The 18,862-nt window shown below is 44.6% G+C and overlaps 1 protein-coding gene across 1 annotated transcript; it reads left to right on the top strand.

Moving 5' to 3' along the window:
- The first annotated feature begins 16,745 nt into the window (after positions 1–16,745).
- Tas2r1 (taste 2 receptor member 1) lies at positions 16,746–17,711 on the top strand. The gene has a single exon (XM_042695196.1). The coding sequence runs from the start codon at positions 16,746–16,748 to the stop codon at positions 17,709–17,711; it is 966 nt and encodes a 321-aa protein (XP_042551130.1).
- The last annotated feature ends 1,151 nt before the right edge of the window (positions 17,712–18,862 follow it).

The following is an 18,862-nucleotide window of genomic DNA, read 5'->3' on the forward strand; positions in this document are numbered from 1 at the left end:
CATTCCATTGTTTTCAGTGAATTTGGGGATGGGCAGGTTAAGATATCTGTCCACCTTTGTGGTTGTGAAGAAGATCTCACTCTATAAAAGCTAAAGTGATAATAGTTTCCCGTTTGCAGCACTCGATGGACTTGTTATAAAGACCAGGCGTTTGAGCCTTTTGATCAACAACAAAAAAAATAATAATAATAAAAGCTAAAGTGAAATGTATATCTTGTCAGTTTAACATATTTTAAAAATTCCATAATTCCTCATAGTTATCCTTCCATGCTGTTATGCAGCTCCTACTGTGTGTAAACTCCTACTGTGTGTAAACTCCTACTGTGTGTAAACTCCTTCCCAGGTGAATGCCTAGGGTTTTGTCTATTTCTCAGTCTTGCAGAATTCACCCAGGTGTGGATGAATCTTGCCAGTATGAGGCTGTGTCCCTACATGGACTTAAATAAGCACAACCCCTGAACTCCTCCCCTTCATCTTTCCTGAGTCCTGGAGGGTGGTGGTGCTGACTCAGGAGGCTTGCTTCTCTTCCACAGTAAACCTAGGCAATAAGAGCGAACTAGCAGCCAGCCACGTCATTCAAACTCGGCTCAGTGGAGTACCACATCTTCCATCCTCTTTCAGTATAATGTGGGATCATGCAAATGTGGATCCAGGAAGAAAGACCTGTGAGTGAGCCAGATTCTTTTTGACTTAGGATAAATCTCATGCCATTTGCCTGTTTGTTTGTTTACTTATTTGTAAAGCACTGGTGGGGAGGGCTGACTTTCCATAGATCGAGTGAGAGAGCTGCTGTAATGTGGGAAACCAGGACCCAGAAGCAGCTTGACTATGAAGGTTGAGCGCCAGGATCCACACCAACTTGCAATTGCCTGCCAGGAGAGGGGGTGTGCTCCTTTTTGGCTGTGCCTCACTTCCTAGGAGGAGCGGCTCTCTCTATCCCAGTGCACCATGGGGGATGATGGCCTCATGCTGAGGCCACTAGGTCAATGGAGACTGCAGGGAACTGGCTGTCCGAGGCCAGCCAAGGCCCTTCCACACTGCCGAATCATTCTGCCTTGGTGGGATTCTGACTTAGAGGCAATCTGTCATAATTCCACAGATGGTAGCTTTACCCCACCGGCTCCTCAGCCAAGCATATGCACCAAATGCCTGAACTGGTGGTTCCTCTCATACTGGGCAGGATTAGCGTGGCGCTTCTAGTACTTTTAGATGGCTGGTGTGCAGGCCATCATTGGGTACACACCTCCAGACCTCCAGGCAAGAGAACCTGGCTGGAGATCTAAGTGATGTCTCCAGAAGGGGTACCCTCCCCCCCTTAGCTGTCTGGTAGCAGTGGAAGACCTCAGTTTATGAGGAAACAGCTCCTGAGCTTCAGGACTGGACGGATGTCTCTGAGCAGAGGACGGCCAAGTGTGAGAATCTGTCACTAACTATACTGGTGTCATCCTTCTTCAGAGAGCGGCTGGTCAGATCTGGGCGGGAGTCATCCTACTTGGAGACACGTCAGAGCTTTCCAGAAGCCAGCCCACTCCACCACATGCCAGCATCTCCAGAGAGAGCCTTGCTAGCTTGTCCCTGGGGTAGAAGTATACGGTCCCCGATGCATCCCAGGGCCACGTGGATCTTGGACTCAACTGCCCACTTTGAGAGTCCCAAACTGCTGTGTTATCAGTTTACCCAGAGGTTAGTAAACCTTAGAGGTATCAGCCATGCTGGAAAATTAATAACAGATACATTTATTAAACCTGGATGCCAATTTGCTAATTTGCCACAGGGGACAGACTTTTCAGTCAAGAGGATACCAGTATCCAAGGCAACGTCTCCTGGAACCACGGAGTACAGACTAGAGCGAAGGGAGGGTGAGGGCGCGCGGAACGCGATAGCCATATTGGGCCTTCGGCAGTGCCGAAATGAGGCTCTGGTGATCAGAAGACCATATTGTACTGTTATGGTGGTTTTTACAGTAAACAGTGTTCCTTGGGTTTCATTTCTCTAGCTTCCCAGCAGGCCGTCCTAAGAACACATGGCCTCAGACTGGCTGTAATACAGTTGAATAAGTAATCGCTTTTCAACTGGGCTATCACCCCATGTGGCTATCAATGACTTGTATATCAATAACAAGTCATTTGAGGTGAATTAATTTCATTTGCAGGTTCCTCACCCAGTACTGATTGCTTACTAGATTCAGTTCTGGAAAGGAACCCTTGTACTTTATTGCAACATTTAATAATATACTGAAGTGTTTGTCCTTTAGCTGTGGTTCTCTGGGCAGCAGCAGCAATGGGACCACCTGTGGGCTTGTCAGAGCTGCACACTTGTGGGCCTAACACCAGCTACAGAGCCCAGATCTCAAGGGATGGAGTCCAGGATGCAGCTCTAACAAATCCCTCAGGTGCTCATGAGAATCATAGTTATATTGGTTATGAGCCTGGTCTCCAGGTTTTATGTCCTGCTTGATACAAATGGGTCCTAGTCCAATTCCCAACAGTCACTGTTTCCATCTGAATCTTTATGAGCACAGTCATTACTGTCTAGGTCTATGGGCATTCTGTTCTTCTGAGCCTCCACCAGAATCACCCACTGAGCTCTGCGGACAGCATCCAAAATCTAGTCTAGAATCACCCAAAAGCACCCCACAAACCAAATATTCTGAAACACAGTGTCAGCCCCTCCAGTCCCTTGGTGCCAACTTTCTGTGTTAACTAACTTTCCATTGCCGTGGCCAGCAGATCCGAGGGAACGTCTTGAAGGAAGAACTGTTTCTTTCGGCTCACAGTTTGAGAGGTTTCAGTCCAGGATCCTTGGCTCCCTGGGTTTCTGCCTGTACAGGAGCAGAAGGCTGCAGTGTTGAGAGCATTCACGGGGGCTACGCACTTCATGGTGGACGGGAAGCAGAGAAAGGCAGTAGGAAAGGGCAACGAACAAATTACATTGTCCCCGTGCAGGCATCCGGCGGCTTCCTTCCACTTTGTAACAGTTCCAGCACCACCGCTACTGGAGCAAAGGATGAAGCCATCAGAGGATGAATGCATTCATGAAACCAAGCCCCCCAGTACATTAACATCTGAGGGACACCCTGTGTTTACTTCATAATGATCAGAAAGTTCTTAGGTGAATCCCATGGAAAAGGTCTATCTGGTGGATAATCAAGAACTGTGGAAGCTGTAGGATTTACTTCATCTCCTAACATGATAATGCATACTCACACTCACATGAGTGCCCATACAATTAGCTCAATCAACCAATAGTTTGAGCTGTTTCAATACCAGACCTCTACATTTGTTCCTGACATGGGGTAGTAGTCAGGACTAAGATCAGATCAAATTCATGGACAAGGCAGGGCAGGAAGTTGAGAGGCACCTGGTTCAGGTGGGGGCAGGGAACATGGCTGTTGGGAATCTTTGCTGGAAGGTAGGCTGCATTATCACCCTGGGTCCCGGGCCCTGGAGTAGGTGGGAATGATGTAGAAGTTGAGGGATATACTTCAGTGAGTCAGTGATAACTTCAGTGAATTATAGCTTGGCTTTTGCCCTCTGGAATGATTTTGTCTCAAACTCTCTCAGGAGAGGCTTAGGGCAGCTAGGCACGGTAGTGCATGCTTGTAATCCCAGTTTGTCTGGAGGCAGAGATTAGGAGAAGCACAATTCAGCAAAAGTAATTGGCAAGACCCTGTCTCAAAAACAAGCCAGATAGGGCTGGGAAGGTGGCTCAGTGGTAGAGCGCTTGCCTTGCATGCATGAGGCCCTGGGTTCAATTCCTCAGCACCACATAAGCAGAAAAAAAAAAGCCAGAAGTGGTGCTGTGGCTCAAGTGGTAGAGTGCTAGCCTTGAGCTGAAGAGCTGAGGGACAGCGCCCAGGCCCAGAGTTCAGGCCCACAACTGGACCTCCCCCCCCAAAAAAAAACCCAAAAAACAAAAACAAGCCAGATATGGTTTTGTACACCTATAGGATTATAATCCCAGCTTCACAGCATGTAAAACCTCAGGCCCCAAATAGACACTATCTGAAAAATAAAGCAAGAAATACATAAATAAAATTGGGCGTCTAGTTCAAATGGTAGACCATTAGGCCTAGCAAGTCTGAGGCCCAGAGTTCATGCTCCAGTACAGCCCAGAAGAGTAATAAATGAGTCTTAAGGTGTGTACAGGTCTATGCGGACAGGCTGGCCATGCACCCACTCGGTTGAAATGAGATATTGATTCACCTCTGTTGCTATTATGAGTGTTCTTGTGAAAATATGAGTTTGTCTTGCAATGTTTTAAGGAGGGACAACCTTAAGAGTCTACAGATCACCTCATCAGCATGCTCCCCTGAACTAGAAACAGTTTGGGAATGAGAACCATGCTTCCCGTTGCTGTCTCTGTCAAGGTGGGATTGGCAAACTTGGCTGTCCTGACATAATTCAGTACCGAATCGTGTCACGTGGTTCCACTGCACATTCTCTCATCTGCTTCTGTTCGGGCTGCCTTTCTCCATCCCCAGTCCTTCTCTCTCCACACTGGTAAGTATTGGTTGACCCTGCTCTTTAAAAACGTTAAGTGTCCACACAGATTTACAGTACTCAGTAGGCTCCGTGGAGAGCGGTTCAACGGTGAGCCCTGGGAGCCCGCCCTTCCCCAGGCCACAGTGCTGGCCGCTGGCCACCGAGACAGCATCTGCTGAGAGCATCCCAGGAGAGCCGAAGTTCATTTGTCCATCTGGGATTCTCACACAACAGTACAAGACTTCTGATCATTTCCACACTGTGAGTTCATCCGGAGCACAGAGAAGACATCTTGGTATTTCCTGTACCAGAACGATCGTCGGTGGATGAGTCATTTCCCATCCCAGCGTGGCTGCCTTTCTCCTTCCAGTGAATCTTTCTGTCATCTCACTGAGGAGCAAATGTATTTTTATTTTAAACAGTGCCGCAGCATTCTTTCAACAGAATTTGTGAACACTCCCTATCTGTTAAAACCATCGACCTATCGGGGATGCAGCATGGAGGAAAGCTAGCCTGTATGCAAATGCGCTTTTCCAAGAGGGAGAGAGATGGGGAACAAAATGCTAGGTAGTGACACGCAGTGTGACAAAGGGCACTAAGGTAGGGTGGTGGGATGGAGAGTGTAGGTGACATGGGACTATGTAGTCAGATGATGTCTTTCTGATGAGGTGGCACTCCAGTAGAGATCTGAATTCAGAGAGGACACAAGTCATGGGGAGAGAAGGAAAGATTTCCCCAAACCTGTTAACCTCAGGCTTAATATGCATAACCAAGGGCTCTATTATGGTATTGAGTGCCTCATCACAAACAAAGCCCCATCACACATCCAAGGCATGGAGCGGTGTGATACCCAGTGGGACTGACCTGCACTGCCGTATGGATCAAGACAATGGTGTAGAAATGGACGCTTCCTTCCTACGTGGGCTGTGTGCGTGACAAATAGTTCTCAAGTTCAATTCTTATCCCCCCCCCCACCTTTTGTTGTTATTGTAGTTTAGTGTTTTCAGAGGCAAATGCTGAAGCTGGTATTCTCAAGGTGAGTTCTTTAGTTTGGAAGCAAGTTTGCTTTGCCAAAGGCAACCATAAATGGATTCAGCATGTATATATAAGATTATAATGCTTAAACAATATCAGAACGGATTATCTTTTCTATCATCTGACTTAAATATGTAAACTTTCCTATTGTCAGAGTCTTTATTTGTAGATATTGAGCAAAACTTGACTTTCCTAAAACTCAGCTTCATGAATCACTAATTGCTCTTTATTCCTCAATTTTATTTTTGACATTTCCAGAATCAATCACAGACTACATAAGCATCCCTGTTTGTTTGCTTTTTATGTACATATTTCCATGAAGGTCCTCTTACTAAGTTTAAGACTGACTGACATATTTGATAAGTTAAATATGTTTTAGATGAGAAATAAATGCCTTTTTATGCCTATTTTTTAAAACACAGCCTGTCAAAACCTCTTCCACAAAATGAGAAATGCTAGCTCTTCTGTTGATCATGAATCTAACTTAACTTTAATAAAATTGTCTTTTGCCGGAAGGTATTGACAGGACTGAGTGCAGTTTGAATATCTTGACCTCTTAAATAACAGATGCAAAACAAACATAAATGTAGCCTCACTTTTAATATGCATTTGCATGATGCAGAACCACTCACTGCCACGTGCACGGGCATGTTTATGCTTCATTAGATTTCCACATGTGAGTTGGAGTTTGCCTGTGGACATGTTACTGCTGACACTGGATTGAGTTATAGGAAAGACAGAAAATAGAAGCTGATAAAGTTGCATTCCAGAGAGGGGGCAGGAAAACCATCACTCTGGAATATTCTAGAGAAAGGAGATGGAAAATCACACAGAGATCATGCAACTAAACTTTTGCACAAGTCTTAAGCAAACACTTCTAACTCTTGCTCAATAGTGTACTTTTCTGCATATTTGCCATATTGTAGCCTAAAAAGACGGTGGATGACTCTTCCCAGTTGCAACGGCTGTGATCTGTTCTTTCCACGAGTACACTGCCTTGGGCGTCAACCCATTGTTCACTACACATTGCTAGCGACATAGGGCGGCTCCATGCATGACTCTGGGTAGGTGCTCCAGAATGTTTGCCCTATGCCAAATAAGCAACTGACAGTGACAAAGACGTGCTATCTACCTTGTCATTTTAATAGTGAAGTACTTCCCATACCACTTTGATTAGTCCTAACTTGTCGTGAACTGGTGGAATCAAGCAAGCCCAACCTCATGGGAAGAACTGCCAAGTAAAAGGCTGTTAAAGCAGATTTAGCAGTGAGCTGCAGGAAGTGATCCTTCCAGAGTGGAACAGTTGGAGACAGAGCTCCTTCTAGGTTCGCTGGGTGGCCTTCCTCCCCGCCCCAGGCTTCCTCCCTCTACACAAGAATGCAGCCTTGCGGAGGATGGATTTGCCTTGAGATCGAAACACATCCAGAATGCTGCTGGTGAAATCTAGCTAAGGAAAGGCAAAGCTTGTTCATATGGACTCCCTCTGAATCTTGGAATGATAATCCGTAATAAGAGAACTGTACGAAATGAAGTTTTCATGTGGGCAGGACCCCAACTGGCAAAGTACGTGTCAGTCTTTGCTGCTACTGCCCTGTCCCTCCAGGGTTTGTCATCGCCAGACCCCTGGGAGCCCAGCTAAGGTACGAGTCCTCTGATTCTACCAGGTGTGTCTACCTCCTCACCCCAAGATCCTGAGACCGTAGCTCAGCATGTTGGGGTCTTCATTGCCCTTACAGAAGGTATGCGTTTGTCCTCCAGCTGTCACAGGAACAATTCAGATGAGTTGTGTCATAGGTCTCATACTTCATTTAGGGGTAGGAGGAAAGGACAGAACAGATTTATTAAGTCGGTTTTAAAAGTGGTCAGACACCAACATGGGCTGTTCCCATCAGCTGAGGTCAGCGCAAGCATGTGAACTACAACAACCCTATATCCACAAATGAAGACCATGTTTTTATCATGCACACTGGACTGCTCTCTCTTAGCTCCATACTGTCAGTCCTGCTGGGTGTCCATCCACAATCATCTTTCCTTTTTCTGCTCTAGATCAAAGACTGATGACACTTTGAATATATCTGACAATAATGGCTTTTGGAGCACATTTGAGCTCTTCCTGTTTTTATGGCCAAAAGTTCTTATGTCATGGTTGTGTGAATTCATAGGAAGGAGTCATAGGAAGGAGTAAACTGTGAATCACTGTGTGAAATCATAGCTAGAAAAAAGAGTTTTGGCTAAACCTAGGAAGGAAAAAAACCCCTCACTCCTGATTGCTTAATTGCTGACATTATCCATCCTTCCTCCTTGTAAAGTAAAACCTGTGATTATGTAAATCATGATTACTGCCAGGTAGAAATAATAGATTTAAATTTTCATATGTCTATTTAACTATAACAGGCCAACATTTGAATTTGTGAATAACTGAAATGTTTCATAAAATGAAACCTGTGCATTTTGTAACACATATATAGGGCGACTATGGTATAGAGTCATAAGAGTGAATGGTTATAGAAAACTGTAATTAAAGGTTTCCTATGGTTTCTTTCTAATATGCAAATGTTGCAATTTAAAATTTATCAGGCTAGGTTTATTCTGCACAGTTAGATGGCTTCAGTGCTTTGAGCACCACCGCTGCCCTTTCCTTTTCTCAGTTATTATCAGTTACATCATTACTACTTTGCAGTGCTGGGGCTCAAGCCCAGCCCTCAAGCATGCTAGGCAAACTCTTGTCACTTGGTTTCAGCCCAGCCCTTGGTTTCCTCACACAGTAAGGCAGGGCTGCACATCCCAATGCCCTGAGACGCAGATGGATGTCTGTGGGTTGCATACAACTCCCGTAAAAAGCATGCTCAAGAGTCTTGCTGCGGGAGGATGACGGATGCCCTTCTCACAGGCACTGGCTTGTTTTGTGGGGCAGGGCCTGGTCAGGGTTAGGCAAAGTGACCCCCAATGCTTCCTGCTTTAGAATACGTGATGCCCAAATACGCCCTGAAACAAGACACAGGTGCTGCGTACCTTTTCTGGAATTCTGCGTTCTCTTTCTACATCTAATAAGGGGTTGTTGACACAGGTAGATCCCTTACAGGTCTGATGTGATGTAGCTTTCTGTTGCATTTATTGTGTTGAATTCAAATACCACATCTAGGGTTTTTCATTCTTTGGGCCAGGGAGATGCACTCTGTGCCTTGGCTGGTCATAGATTTTACCCTTCACTCCCTTCATCTGCCTAAAATGCCATAGAAGGTGATCTCTTAGTCTGTTTTCTGTTTACATAATGCAATAGCTGATAGGTCAGATTTCTGGAGTTTGCACAAGATCAGCAAAGACCATAACACAAAATAGACAAGCATTGAGTATGTATGGTAGGCAGACAGAAAAGAGAAGCTGGCCAGCTCCTCTTCTCATTTGCAGGAAAATGAACCCCCACTGTGGGGATTAAATTAACTCCCCAGCGACCCATCCACCACCTCCCACACTGCAACCTGGAAAAGTGGATTTCAAAATGGGTTTTTGGAGGTGACAAACCATATTCAAACCCACACATGCGAGTAGATGTAATCATCTTTTATACCCTAGGAAGAACACTACCACATTTAGCCGTGCCTTTCTAGAGATAAAAGGCTTGATTCATTTGTTTCCATTATTGTTTGTGCAGCAGCTATTTTGGAGCATGACTTTATTTAGCTAAATGTAATGTCTATTCTAGAGGTACAGGATGGCATCAGAGTCCCCCAAACGACGTGCACTGCTCCCTCATTATAGAGAGACAAAGCAAGGGGCAGCAGCCAGGGTCTCCCTTCCAGCAGTGGACCACAAGGCTGCAGGCTGCCTGATGTGAAGAAGGAAGGCAAGACTCAAGGAAGCCTCAAGGTGAAACCCAGTGTGCCCAGTCCTGTCATCTAATTGTCATTCCTGGGTAAGAGTTCTATCTCTGAGAGGCAGAAGAAATAGACTCTGCTTCTTCTAGTAGTAAAGAGAGCCATTGGCATTTGGGTGAGAGCAGAAATGGTACTGTGTTTTAAGACCGGACCCTCTTATCTTTTTCATTGTGTCTAATTCACTGGTTGTAACCAACCAAAGGGTAGAAAGGTTAAACTTTTATCTGACCATCCATCTCCTGGTATTGTTGGTCAGCAAAGATACTACATGCACTAGTGCAGAGTGAATAGATGCCCATATGGTAACCTTATGTTTTGTTAAATTCTTCTTAGAGAATAATAATATTAAAAAAAGAACCTGAGCTGCCACCGTAAGTATGTGATAGGCAAAGAATAATTGCATATACAGGAAGGACTCCACAGAAGAGATTTGTATTCCATTTTTTTCCCCTGAATAATTATCCTCTGGATATATTTAAGAAAACCCTATGAGTTTAGTGACTGAGAGTCCTCAGCTTTAATTTAGGTGAGTCACTAAATGATGAGCTTTAGGCCGATAACTTCTCTGATTCCAATTTCTAAATGGAAACGTAGAAAGCACATCATTGCTTTTCCACTCACAGCCATGACAGCATATCCAACGGAAATCCACCTTGAGCCCAGTTCAGTAAACATCAGGAATGTATGGCTTCTTTTAAATGTCAAGACCAACAGCAAGTAAAGGCTGGTTCTAGGTCAGCCATGATCTGACCACAGACCATTCTTGCTGTTTCTTTGCTGTCTGCTGGGTGGAATTCATTCTTAAGCAGATTCAAGTCGCTCTCGTGGAGGCAAGAAGATGATTGCCAACAGTCTTTGAGTTCAAAGAGGGCCACCGGGCCCAGGCTGTTCAGTCAGAAGCTCACGGAGTGGCTCAGACTTCATTCCCTAGTAGATGTCCCTCACCAGGCGAGTGGATTTAACAGCCACGCCTGACTTGTGCTCCTTTTCTGCTTTTACTTTTATTTTATTTTATTTATTCATTTATTTTTGTCGGTCATGGGGCTTGAACTCTGGGCTTGAGTGCTGTCCCTGCGCTGTTCAGCTCAAGGCGAGCACTCTGCCGCTTGAGCCACAGCACCACTTCCCGTTTTCTAGTGGTTTATTGGAGATCAGAGTCTCACGGACTTTCCTATCTGGGCTGGCTTTGAACCTCAGTCCTCAGATCTCAGCCTCCTGAGTAGCTGGGATTACAGGCGTGAGCCACCGGCGCCCGGCTATCCTTTTCTTGCTTTTAGTAAGGCGTCCAATAAGGTCCATAAACAAGGATGTAGGAGAGGTGGTCCCTCTAAGAAAAGTCCAAGTCAAGACAAGAAAATGGTTGATAGCTAGGCAAAAAGGGACTATTTCCAAACTCTATTTATTAGCCAGAGAAAGGAGTCATTCAAGTTGGGGTATGAACATGGGGGCAGTGAAGCCTAATTGTCAAGTCACCCCTAGGAATTAAAGTCAACTATTGGCCACATCTTGGAAATATTAAAGTATATGACTGGGGGAAATTTTCAGACCTTTGTCCTCCTCAATTCCATTCTACCTAAAGTGGAGAGAATATTGACCCCATAGAATTGTTAAGAATACAACTTGTGCTGTCAGCTTAGCATTTTAAACCTTAAACACATGGGAAGTATTAAGCCTCATCCCAAGTGCCTCTGGGCCCAGATTTTTTTCTTTCTCTGTGAATTCTTCCCATCCTCCATGTAACATCATTCCTAAGCTATTTAAATTCTCCTGGTATATGCCCAGCAAGACAACAGTAGCATTTAAAAAAAATTCAGGAGAACACTGGCAATCAAACTCATCAAATACAGCATGGAAAAAAAACCAGAAGAACATCCCCCCCAAGAAACAAACAAACCAACCCCACCCTCCTTCTAAACTAGAGAAGCAGCATTTTGAAATGGAAGAGCAAGCATCTTGGCCATGCAAGCTAACGCGGTCAGGACGCAGTGAGGGCAGACTGGCATCCAGGCAGTCAAGGCTTGACCCACATGTTCTGCTCTCTTCACAGTTTCCTTCCACAAAAAGATGGGGACAATGGGAGGGGCCGTCATGTGGTGTAAATGCACAAAACGTCCAGCTTCTGATTAGCAGTGCTTATACCACCAGTTGGCAATTCCTTGCCTTTATAATCTCTCCAGTCCAGGGGCTTTAACATCTCCTATGCACTAGCAAATTCCAAAAGCCTGTTACCAATCCTGGTGGCTTTCACAAACTCCTGACTTACCACAGTAAGAGCCTTCCTGCTTGGGCAGGCATTTCAGCTTGAACGTCTACAACAGAGTGCTTAAGTTCAACTTGCCTCCAATCCCTCCCTTTCTAAATAGCACCAACATTTGGGCCAAGAAATATTCTTGATTTCTCTTGTATCTTCATTTCCCCTTATCAAAGCCAACCAAATTCTATTGGTCATATCTTAGAAATATATTCCCAATCCAACCTCTTCTTTTTCACAAGTCACAATCTGATTGAAGCCAACAGCATCTCTTGCCTGGTCTACAGTAAAGCTGTTCAGACTGGTCTTCCTCCTTCATGTTTTTCCTCTCCTGAGCTCCAAGCATTTTCTCCAGAACAAATGCATTTCTTTCTAGAGAGCAATCATAGCAAATATTTCAGAACATAGATCTGATAATACGAAAGTTCGCCTCACCTCAGATTTGCACGAGACTTCTGCCATACAAAAGATAAAGCCCAGTCATTTTTATGACCCAAGCCCTGGGTGATCACTCTGTGTCTACCCTTAGGGGCTTTCTCTTATTCATGCTGTTTCAGGAAATGTGGAGGATTGGACTTTGATTTTTTTTGGAAAGTTCCAAGCTCTCTTTTGATGGGGACAGATCCTATCTGCTGCTCTCTGCCTGGAATGATCATCTCCAGATTGGCCATCCAATTGTCTATCACCTCCCTGAAGAAATCAATCCTCTCTGACTATACTCTACAAACTAGTGTCTCTTTCTTCCTGACCTGGACTTGTTCACTTCTTCATCTGTTCATTTCTCATCTTCCTCCGCCCACTGTGATGTAATTTCCATAATGGCAGACTCTTGCTCTAATTCTTTACTATATAATCTATGGTTTGGACAGTGCTTGTTCCCAGAGGACACAGAAGCATGCATGGAAACATGAGATGGAAAGAGGGGAGTAGAAGGGAAGGAAAGAAGAAGGAGGAAAAGAAAAAGGGAAGAAGAGAAGCATGAAAGCTAGAGAAGGAGAAGATAGGAAGAAGGAAGAAGCAACAAATCCCACAGGGTTGCTCTGTCTAGAGCTGAGCATACCTGGAGGACCATGACCGTTACCCTGTATCAGGATCAGCATTACTAGCTCTGTTTCCTCATTGTAGCTAACAAGGGATTTCTGTTTGTGAAGCACTTTGAGTTTTTTTGTGTGTAGAAGACCTAAATTCAATGGCTTGCAATCACTCTATTATTCTATTTGCTGCAGTGCAAATAAATTTCAGAATATTGAATGAAGTAAGGAAAAGCACAGAAATATATTACTAGAATAAATAGAAAAGAAGGGACAAGTATACAGAAGTGACCTGAATATTAAAGGCAAAATTTTAGTCCAAGAGAGAGAGATGAAACTGAATGGATAGAAAGAATGATTAGTCTGGAAGAACCTGGTGCTTTTAACTTCTATCCTTTATCCAGGGCTGAATGCTGGTCCAGGGAAGATTCAGGCAAAATGTGTGTACTCGTTTGTTAAGGATGGAAGTCTTTCTTCTTTGCAGGATCTTATTAAATTTATGAAAATATTAACACAAGTGCACTTTTTCTGAGCAGGAAGTGTTCCTCTGGTAATGAAGTGGGAAGTCCCAGTTGGGCATTAAAACGGTTGCTCACAGCTGTGCACCAGGAGCTCACCTCTATAACCCCAGCTACTTAACAGACCGAGATGTGAGGATCATGGTGCAAAGTCAGCCCAGAGCAGGAAAGCCTGTGCGACTCTCATCTCCAATGAAGCCGAAAGTGGAACTGTAGCTCAAGTGGTGGCGCACTAGCCTTGTGTGAAAAAGCTCAGGGACAGGGGCCCGGAGTTCAAACTCCAGAGCTGGTGGAAACAAAAATTAATTCATTAATCTATAAAAGAGGCTAAGATCTGAAGATTATAGTTCAAAATCAGCCCAGAACAAGTAAGTCTATGAGGCTTGTTGTCCCCAGTTAACCACCAAAAAGCCAAAAGTGGAGCTATGGCTCAAGTGGTGGAATTCTAGCCATGAACTAAAAGTCCAGGGACAGTGCCCAGGCCCAGAATTCAAACCCCAGTACCAGTACAAACAAGCAACCATAAACGAACAAACATCTACTACTCACCTTCCTGGTGGCTGTAATATCAAAGTAAAAGTCCATCCATGTGCATCTGGAAAGCAGAAAGACGATCATTACAGCTCTCTACCTGCTGAAGGCACAGCAGTGTCCATGTAACTGCATGGGAAAAAGATCGGACTTGCTTTTGAGACGTTAAATGATTTGAATATAAATAAGCAACTCTTTCCACCTGTCAGTTACCTCCAGGATATTTAGTGCTGTCTCCTTTAATGAGTGCTCATTACGTATGAGTGCGAGTGAACAGAATTAATCAGGGTAATACGGGGTAATAATCATGTGAATTTCTCCACGTCGGGTCTTGTTCCATCTGTTCCAAGCCATTTGTCCATGTAAAACTGTCAGTGTTCTGAGCCGCTGGCTGACAGGTGAAGCCAGACGTGGGTGGTTTTCGTCTCCGAGCCAGAAATTCTCTGATGTGTGCTATTCACTAAAACAGACTGCCTCAGACAGCCCAAAGGGCTCCCTCCTTATGATCATTTTTTTCTTTGCTTGATTTACTTGCTTGATCACTAAAACATTAAGCTCACGCTTACTGAGTCCAAGCATGTGGCCGATGTCCGTAGCTGATGTGGTGGTGGATCTGGAAGTCTCCCGAGAGGGAAGGCTGGGGAATGGGTCAGGCCAGAGAAAGAGCTCCAGAATCAACCCTTAGAGGATGTCTCCAGCCCTGAAAGAGAGCTTCATGGGGTGAAGGAAAGCATTCTCTAGCAATCCCACAAGAGTTGTCCCCTTCTACCAGACGCCCCCCCCCCCCCCACACACACACTTTTCCCTGCCTCTTTTGCACCATCCGTTGTCAGTGTAAGGAGTGCCGGGCTCAGGGTGTAGCTCGGGGATGAAGCACTGACCAGCACTTGCAAAGCTCTGGGATCCATTCCTGCACCACCAAAAAAAAAAAAAATCATATTGAATGAAGTAAGCCAGCCAGGCACTGAGAGCAAAGATGTGAGAAAAACGGTCTTTTCTCTCAAAGTATGTTGTTTAACAGTTCTTTGTTGGCCTTGGAGGCTTGGCTCTAGTAAGGAAGAGAGGAGCAGCTTTGGGATAAGGGAAGGATCTTTGAAATGTAAGGATTTGTCTCAAGCTGGTTTTTCCAAGATGGAAATGAGACACGCCTCAGATTTTTCAAGAAAGAGCAGACAGCAGGGGCGTGTTTTGAGATTACTTGTGTACTGTTAATCTTATTTCAAAGTCTTTTCATGTTCACCGTATGTAAACACATCTTACCTTAGCCAGCCTAACCATTCCTGAGCAGATTGTGATCCTGAACTCAACCAATCTGAGCAGAGGGGCGGGGCCTGCTACATTAGGGATAAGTAGGGGCCAGCCCACCTGCTCTGTGTGTGTCTTTGCCAAATTTATGGTGAATAGCACGCCCTTCTCCAGAAGTAAACTCTGCCTTGCTGAGACAATTCTTTATTTTTGTGTCTATCGCAGAGGGTTCATGTTTTCTCTTAAACGTGGATGATAGACTAAAATATAAACATATATGTAAGCGCATACAGGGCCTCATGTATATAAATACAATCAAACTGGCTAAGGATAGGACACAGGGGAGTGACAGGGCATGGTATAACCCCTTTGAACAATTAACAGGTAGCGTAACAATCGAATATTAGGAAGCTGAAACATGTCTAGAGGACTTGGGGGCTATAGGGAGGGAGCACTGCGAACTGAGAAAAGCAATGGTGAATGAAGGAGTCATCATACTCAATGTATTTATGTGAAAATGGAACTAGGAAATTTGTCTGTAAGCTCAAACGCCTCATTTTGGGTCTGTGGGTATATTTAGGTTAAGTGCTAAGTTGGAAGTAAGTTTTCAATTCCTCCAGTGTTGATAAATTGTTCGCACCTGGCACACTTCTGAGTCACTGGCCTGGTTGATGCCACACTTCAGCCGTGGCATTGCGTGACTGCATTCTACGCACTGTGTCAGGACAGGGCTGAGCGTGGCACCAAAGCCATGTAGCAATGTCCAAATGTAGAGGTGGCTTGGGTGGTGACACTGGCAGTGGCTTCTCGAACAGAGACGGCACCGTGGTAAGACAGACATGCAAAGGACAGCACCCCTCCCCCCACCAAGAATTCCTCAGCTCAAAATGTGACTTGAGAGTGAATAAAAAACCTTGTTGAGAGTAACATGTGACCCATTTTCTATACATTAAGTGTTCCTTTAATTTTCCCGTGAATTGCGTTAAACAGTTATAACAACACATTGACTCATGGACTGTTTGTGTTCTACGTTTCCCTTGGAACTACCAGTTTCCCTTAGAACTACCAGCTCAGGTCATAAGCTTCTCATTGTTTGTGGAAAAAAATAACAGGAAAAAGCCTCAACCCCTGAGTTATGTGCAGGTGAGGCAGGGTGCAGGAGACGTTCCATGCTTCCCCCGGCCACACATGGCTGCCTGGAGACTTCTGACCCAGAGGCTACACACACACATCAGCCTTATTACTCTGCCCTTACGTTCTGTGACATTTTGTGTTTGATCATCTATATTTTATTATGTATAAACATTATGTTTTATGTGGTGCTGAATCACTCAGCCTTTGCCGGCCGGGGAGTTGCGCTGATGGTGGTCCAACCCCATTGTAATGGAGGTGAAAATTTTGAAAGACATTTTAGCAGAATGCTGCAATAAATGTTAATAACATTATCACATGTATAGGTAAAACTTACTCATGATAGAGATGAAGGATGGAGTGGCTTTCATGGCTGAGCTCCGGTGTAGGAGCTCTTTGACCCCTCTTATAGAGGTGTTTGATTTCACTATTTGCTTGTGATGCCCTCACAAGCTAAGTAAATCTGGAAAATGCAAATGCTGTCACTAGGAAGCAAATTGCTGCTAGACTATCTCTTTCTTATTTGACTGTCTCAGAGCTAAACTGAGAAAGCAGGGATATAAGCAAATACACGCAAAGCTTCTTTGCTGAAATAGTGTTTTGTGAAGACTCCTGATCAGACTGAAGAAAAGCAGAAAGCATGAATGACTGAAATAGTCTCCAAAAATGCCTCTGTAGTTCCTACTGGGAAAAGCGGCTTTTCTCTTCTTAAAATGATAGGAGCAGACCGCACTCTGACTCTTCTTCTGACAGCGGCGCAAGTTCTTACAGGAGTCAGTGCAAATAGCCTCATCGTGACGGTGAACGCCATTGGCCTGATCAAGTGGAGAAAAATAGCCACCCTGGATTTGCTTCTTTCTTGCCTGGCAATTTCTAGGATTTTTCTGCAGTTGTACATCGTCTTCTTCCTTATGATCATTTTCTCCGGGAAGGAATTCATCATTCCAGCGACCATTGTAATTATTTTATTTACAAATGAATTGGGGCTTTGGTTTGCCACATGGCTCAGTGTTTTCTACTGCACAAAGATTGCAAGCATCCCACACTGGCTCTTCTTGTGGCTAAAGATGAGGATATCGAGGCTGGTGCCATGGTTGATTGTGGGGTCTCTCTTTCATTCAGCTATCACTTCTGCCATCTACAGTCAATATGCGTGGGCTATTTCCAGAGGAATTTTGTTCAATTTTTTATTAAAAAATGCAACACAAATCAACGAAAAAGAAACATATGTTATGCCAATTTTCTTTATCGCCAGTCTGACATTGCCATTTCTCATCTTCCTTACTGCTGTTGTGCTCTTGATTTTCTTCCTGGTGAAACACAGCCTGCGGATGAGGATGATGGCAGGAGCGGGCAGCCCTGGCCAGAGCGCGCACAGGAGCGCGGTGCTGTCCATCTTGTCCTTCCTCGTCCTCCACTTCTCCCACTACATGGTGGCTATTTCTTTCTGTACTCAAAAATACCAGATCGGAAGCCTCTCCTTTCTTCTCTGTATGCTGGTAGCTGTCGTATACCCCTCCATACACTCTATTATTTTAATTTTTGTTAATCCTAAACTGAAACAAAATGCAAAAGCATTGCTCCTTGGCCTCTGTAAGGGCTGTCAGTGAGTGGGAACCTGCATCATTCGAAGAACTCATGATTCAGTGACTTGTCAATGACCACTGCTATTCTACACTCAGCCAACCCAGCATCTGGTCCATGGATACACACAGTATCACCCCAGGACTGTGCAGCCTGAGCCTTGCTGATAGAGCTGCTGCTCTTTGGAAGGGTGAAGCTGATGACTAGAAGCACAGCACGTGATACGGGTTTCCTCATTCTCAGTATCCTGACTGGGATATTGTGCCATCGTCTTGCAAGATGTTACCAGGGACAAAGTGGGTACGTGGTACAGGGGGATTTGTTTCAAGTCGTTTAAATCTGCAATGGTCTCAAGAGGAGAAAATGGAAAGAAGGAGGAAAGCACATGAGTGAGTTGGGGATGACAGGAATGTGTAATGTGTGTCTGCTGTCTGGTCTCGGACGGCTTTCCTTAAGTGGGCTGACCATCTCCCACGACTACCTGGATATTATTTCAGTTCTGTTCAGTGGACTCCAGACAATGGGACTATTCCTTCTCCCCAGGATGGGCAAATCTCAGTGCTCCAGGACATGCTCACTGACACTATCCAGGAGAAGACTTGGATACTGTGGTGACACATCCAGCAATGGATGAGAAGACAGAGGAAGAATAAGAGGAGGAAGACAAGGAGGAGGAGGAGAAAGAGGAAGAGGAGGAGGAGGAGGAGGAGGAGAAATTGAGATCAGTAAGTCCATTTCCCAGGTCTTGTAACTGAGTACTCTGAACAGACAATCACTCGCAAAGATGTGTCATTTCTCATTTGGGCTCCTGGGTTGGGGCACTTTCAGCGGATGGTGGCAATTTGGCACTGTCATCAGATCACATGCCTTCCCCATGAAGCAGCATCAAGGAATGGGTAGGGCGGTGGTGTCTCCCTCTGCTGGAAGCCTTAGCTGCATCTTGAGTTTGGCTGATGATTTAAGAAAGGAAGATATACTTGTATATATATATATATATATATATATATATATATATATATATATATATATAAAACATATTCATCATGCTTTTGTTTTCCAACATGTAAAAGACATTCTTATGTTTGACTGCACCTTGTAGTTCAGGTATGATCATGCAAAATGTGTTTAGGTTCAGACTTGCCAGTCACCCTCAAATACTTATCTTTCTCACCAGGAT

Source organism: Dipodomys spectabilis, unplaced genomic scaffold (assembly GCF_019054845.1).
Source record: "Dipodomys spectabilis isolate Male_0828 unplaced genomic scaffold, ASM1905484v1 ptg000179l, whole genome shotgun sequence".
NCBI lineage: Eukaryota > Metazoa > Chordata > Mammalia > Rodentia > Heteromyidae > Dipodomys > Dipodomys spectabilis.

Bases quoted from the DNA above. Each gene is read 5' to 3' on its own strand.
- Tas2r1 (XM_042695196.1), top strand. From the start codon at position 16,746: ATGACTGAAATAGTCTCCAAAAATGCCTCTGTAGTTCCTACTGGGAAA.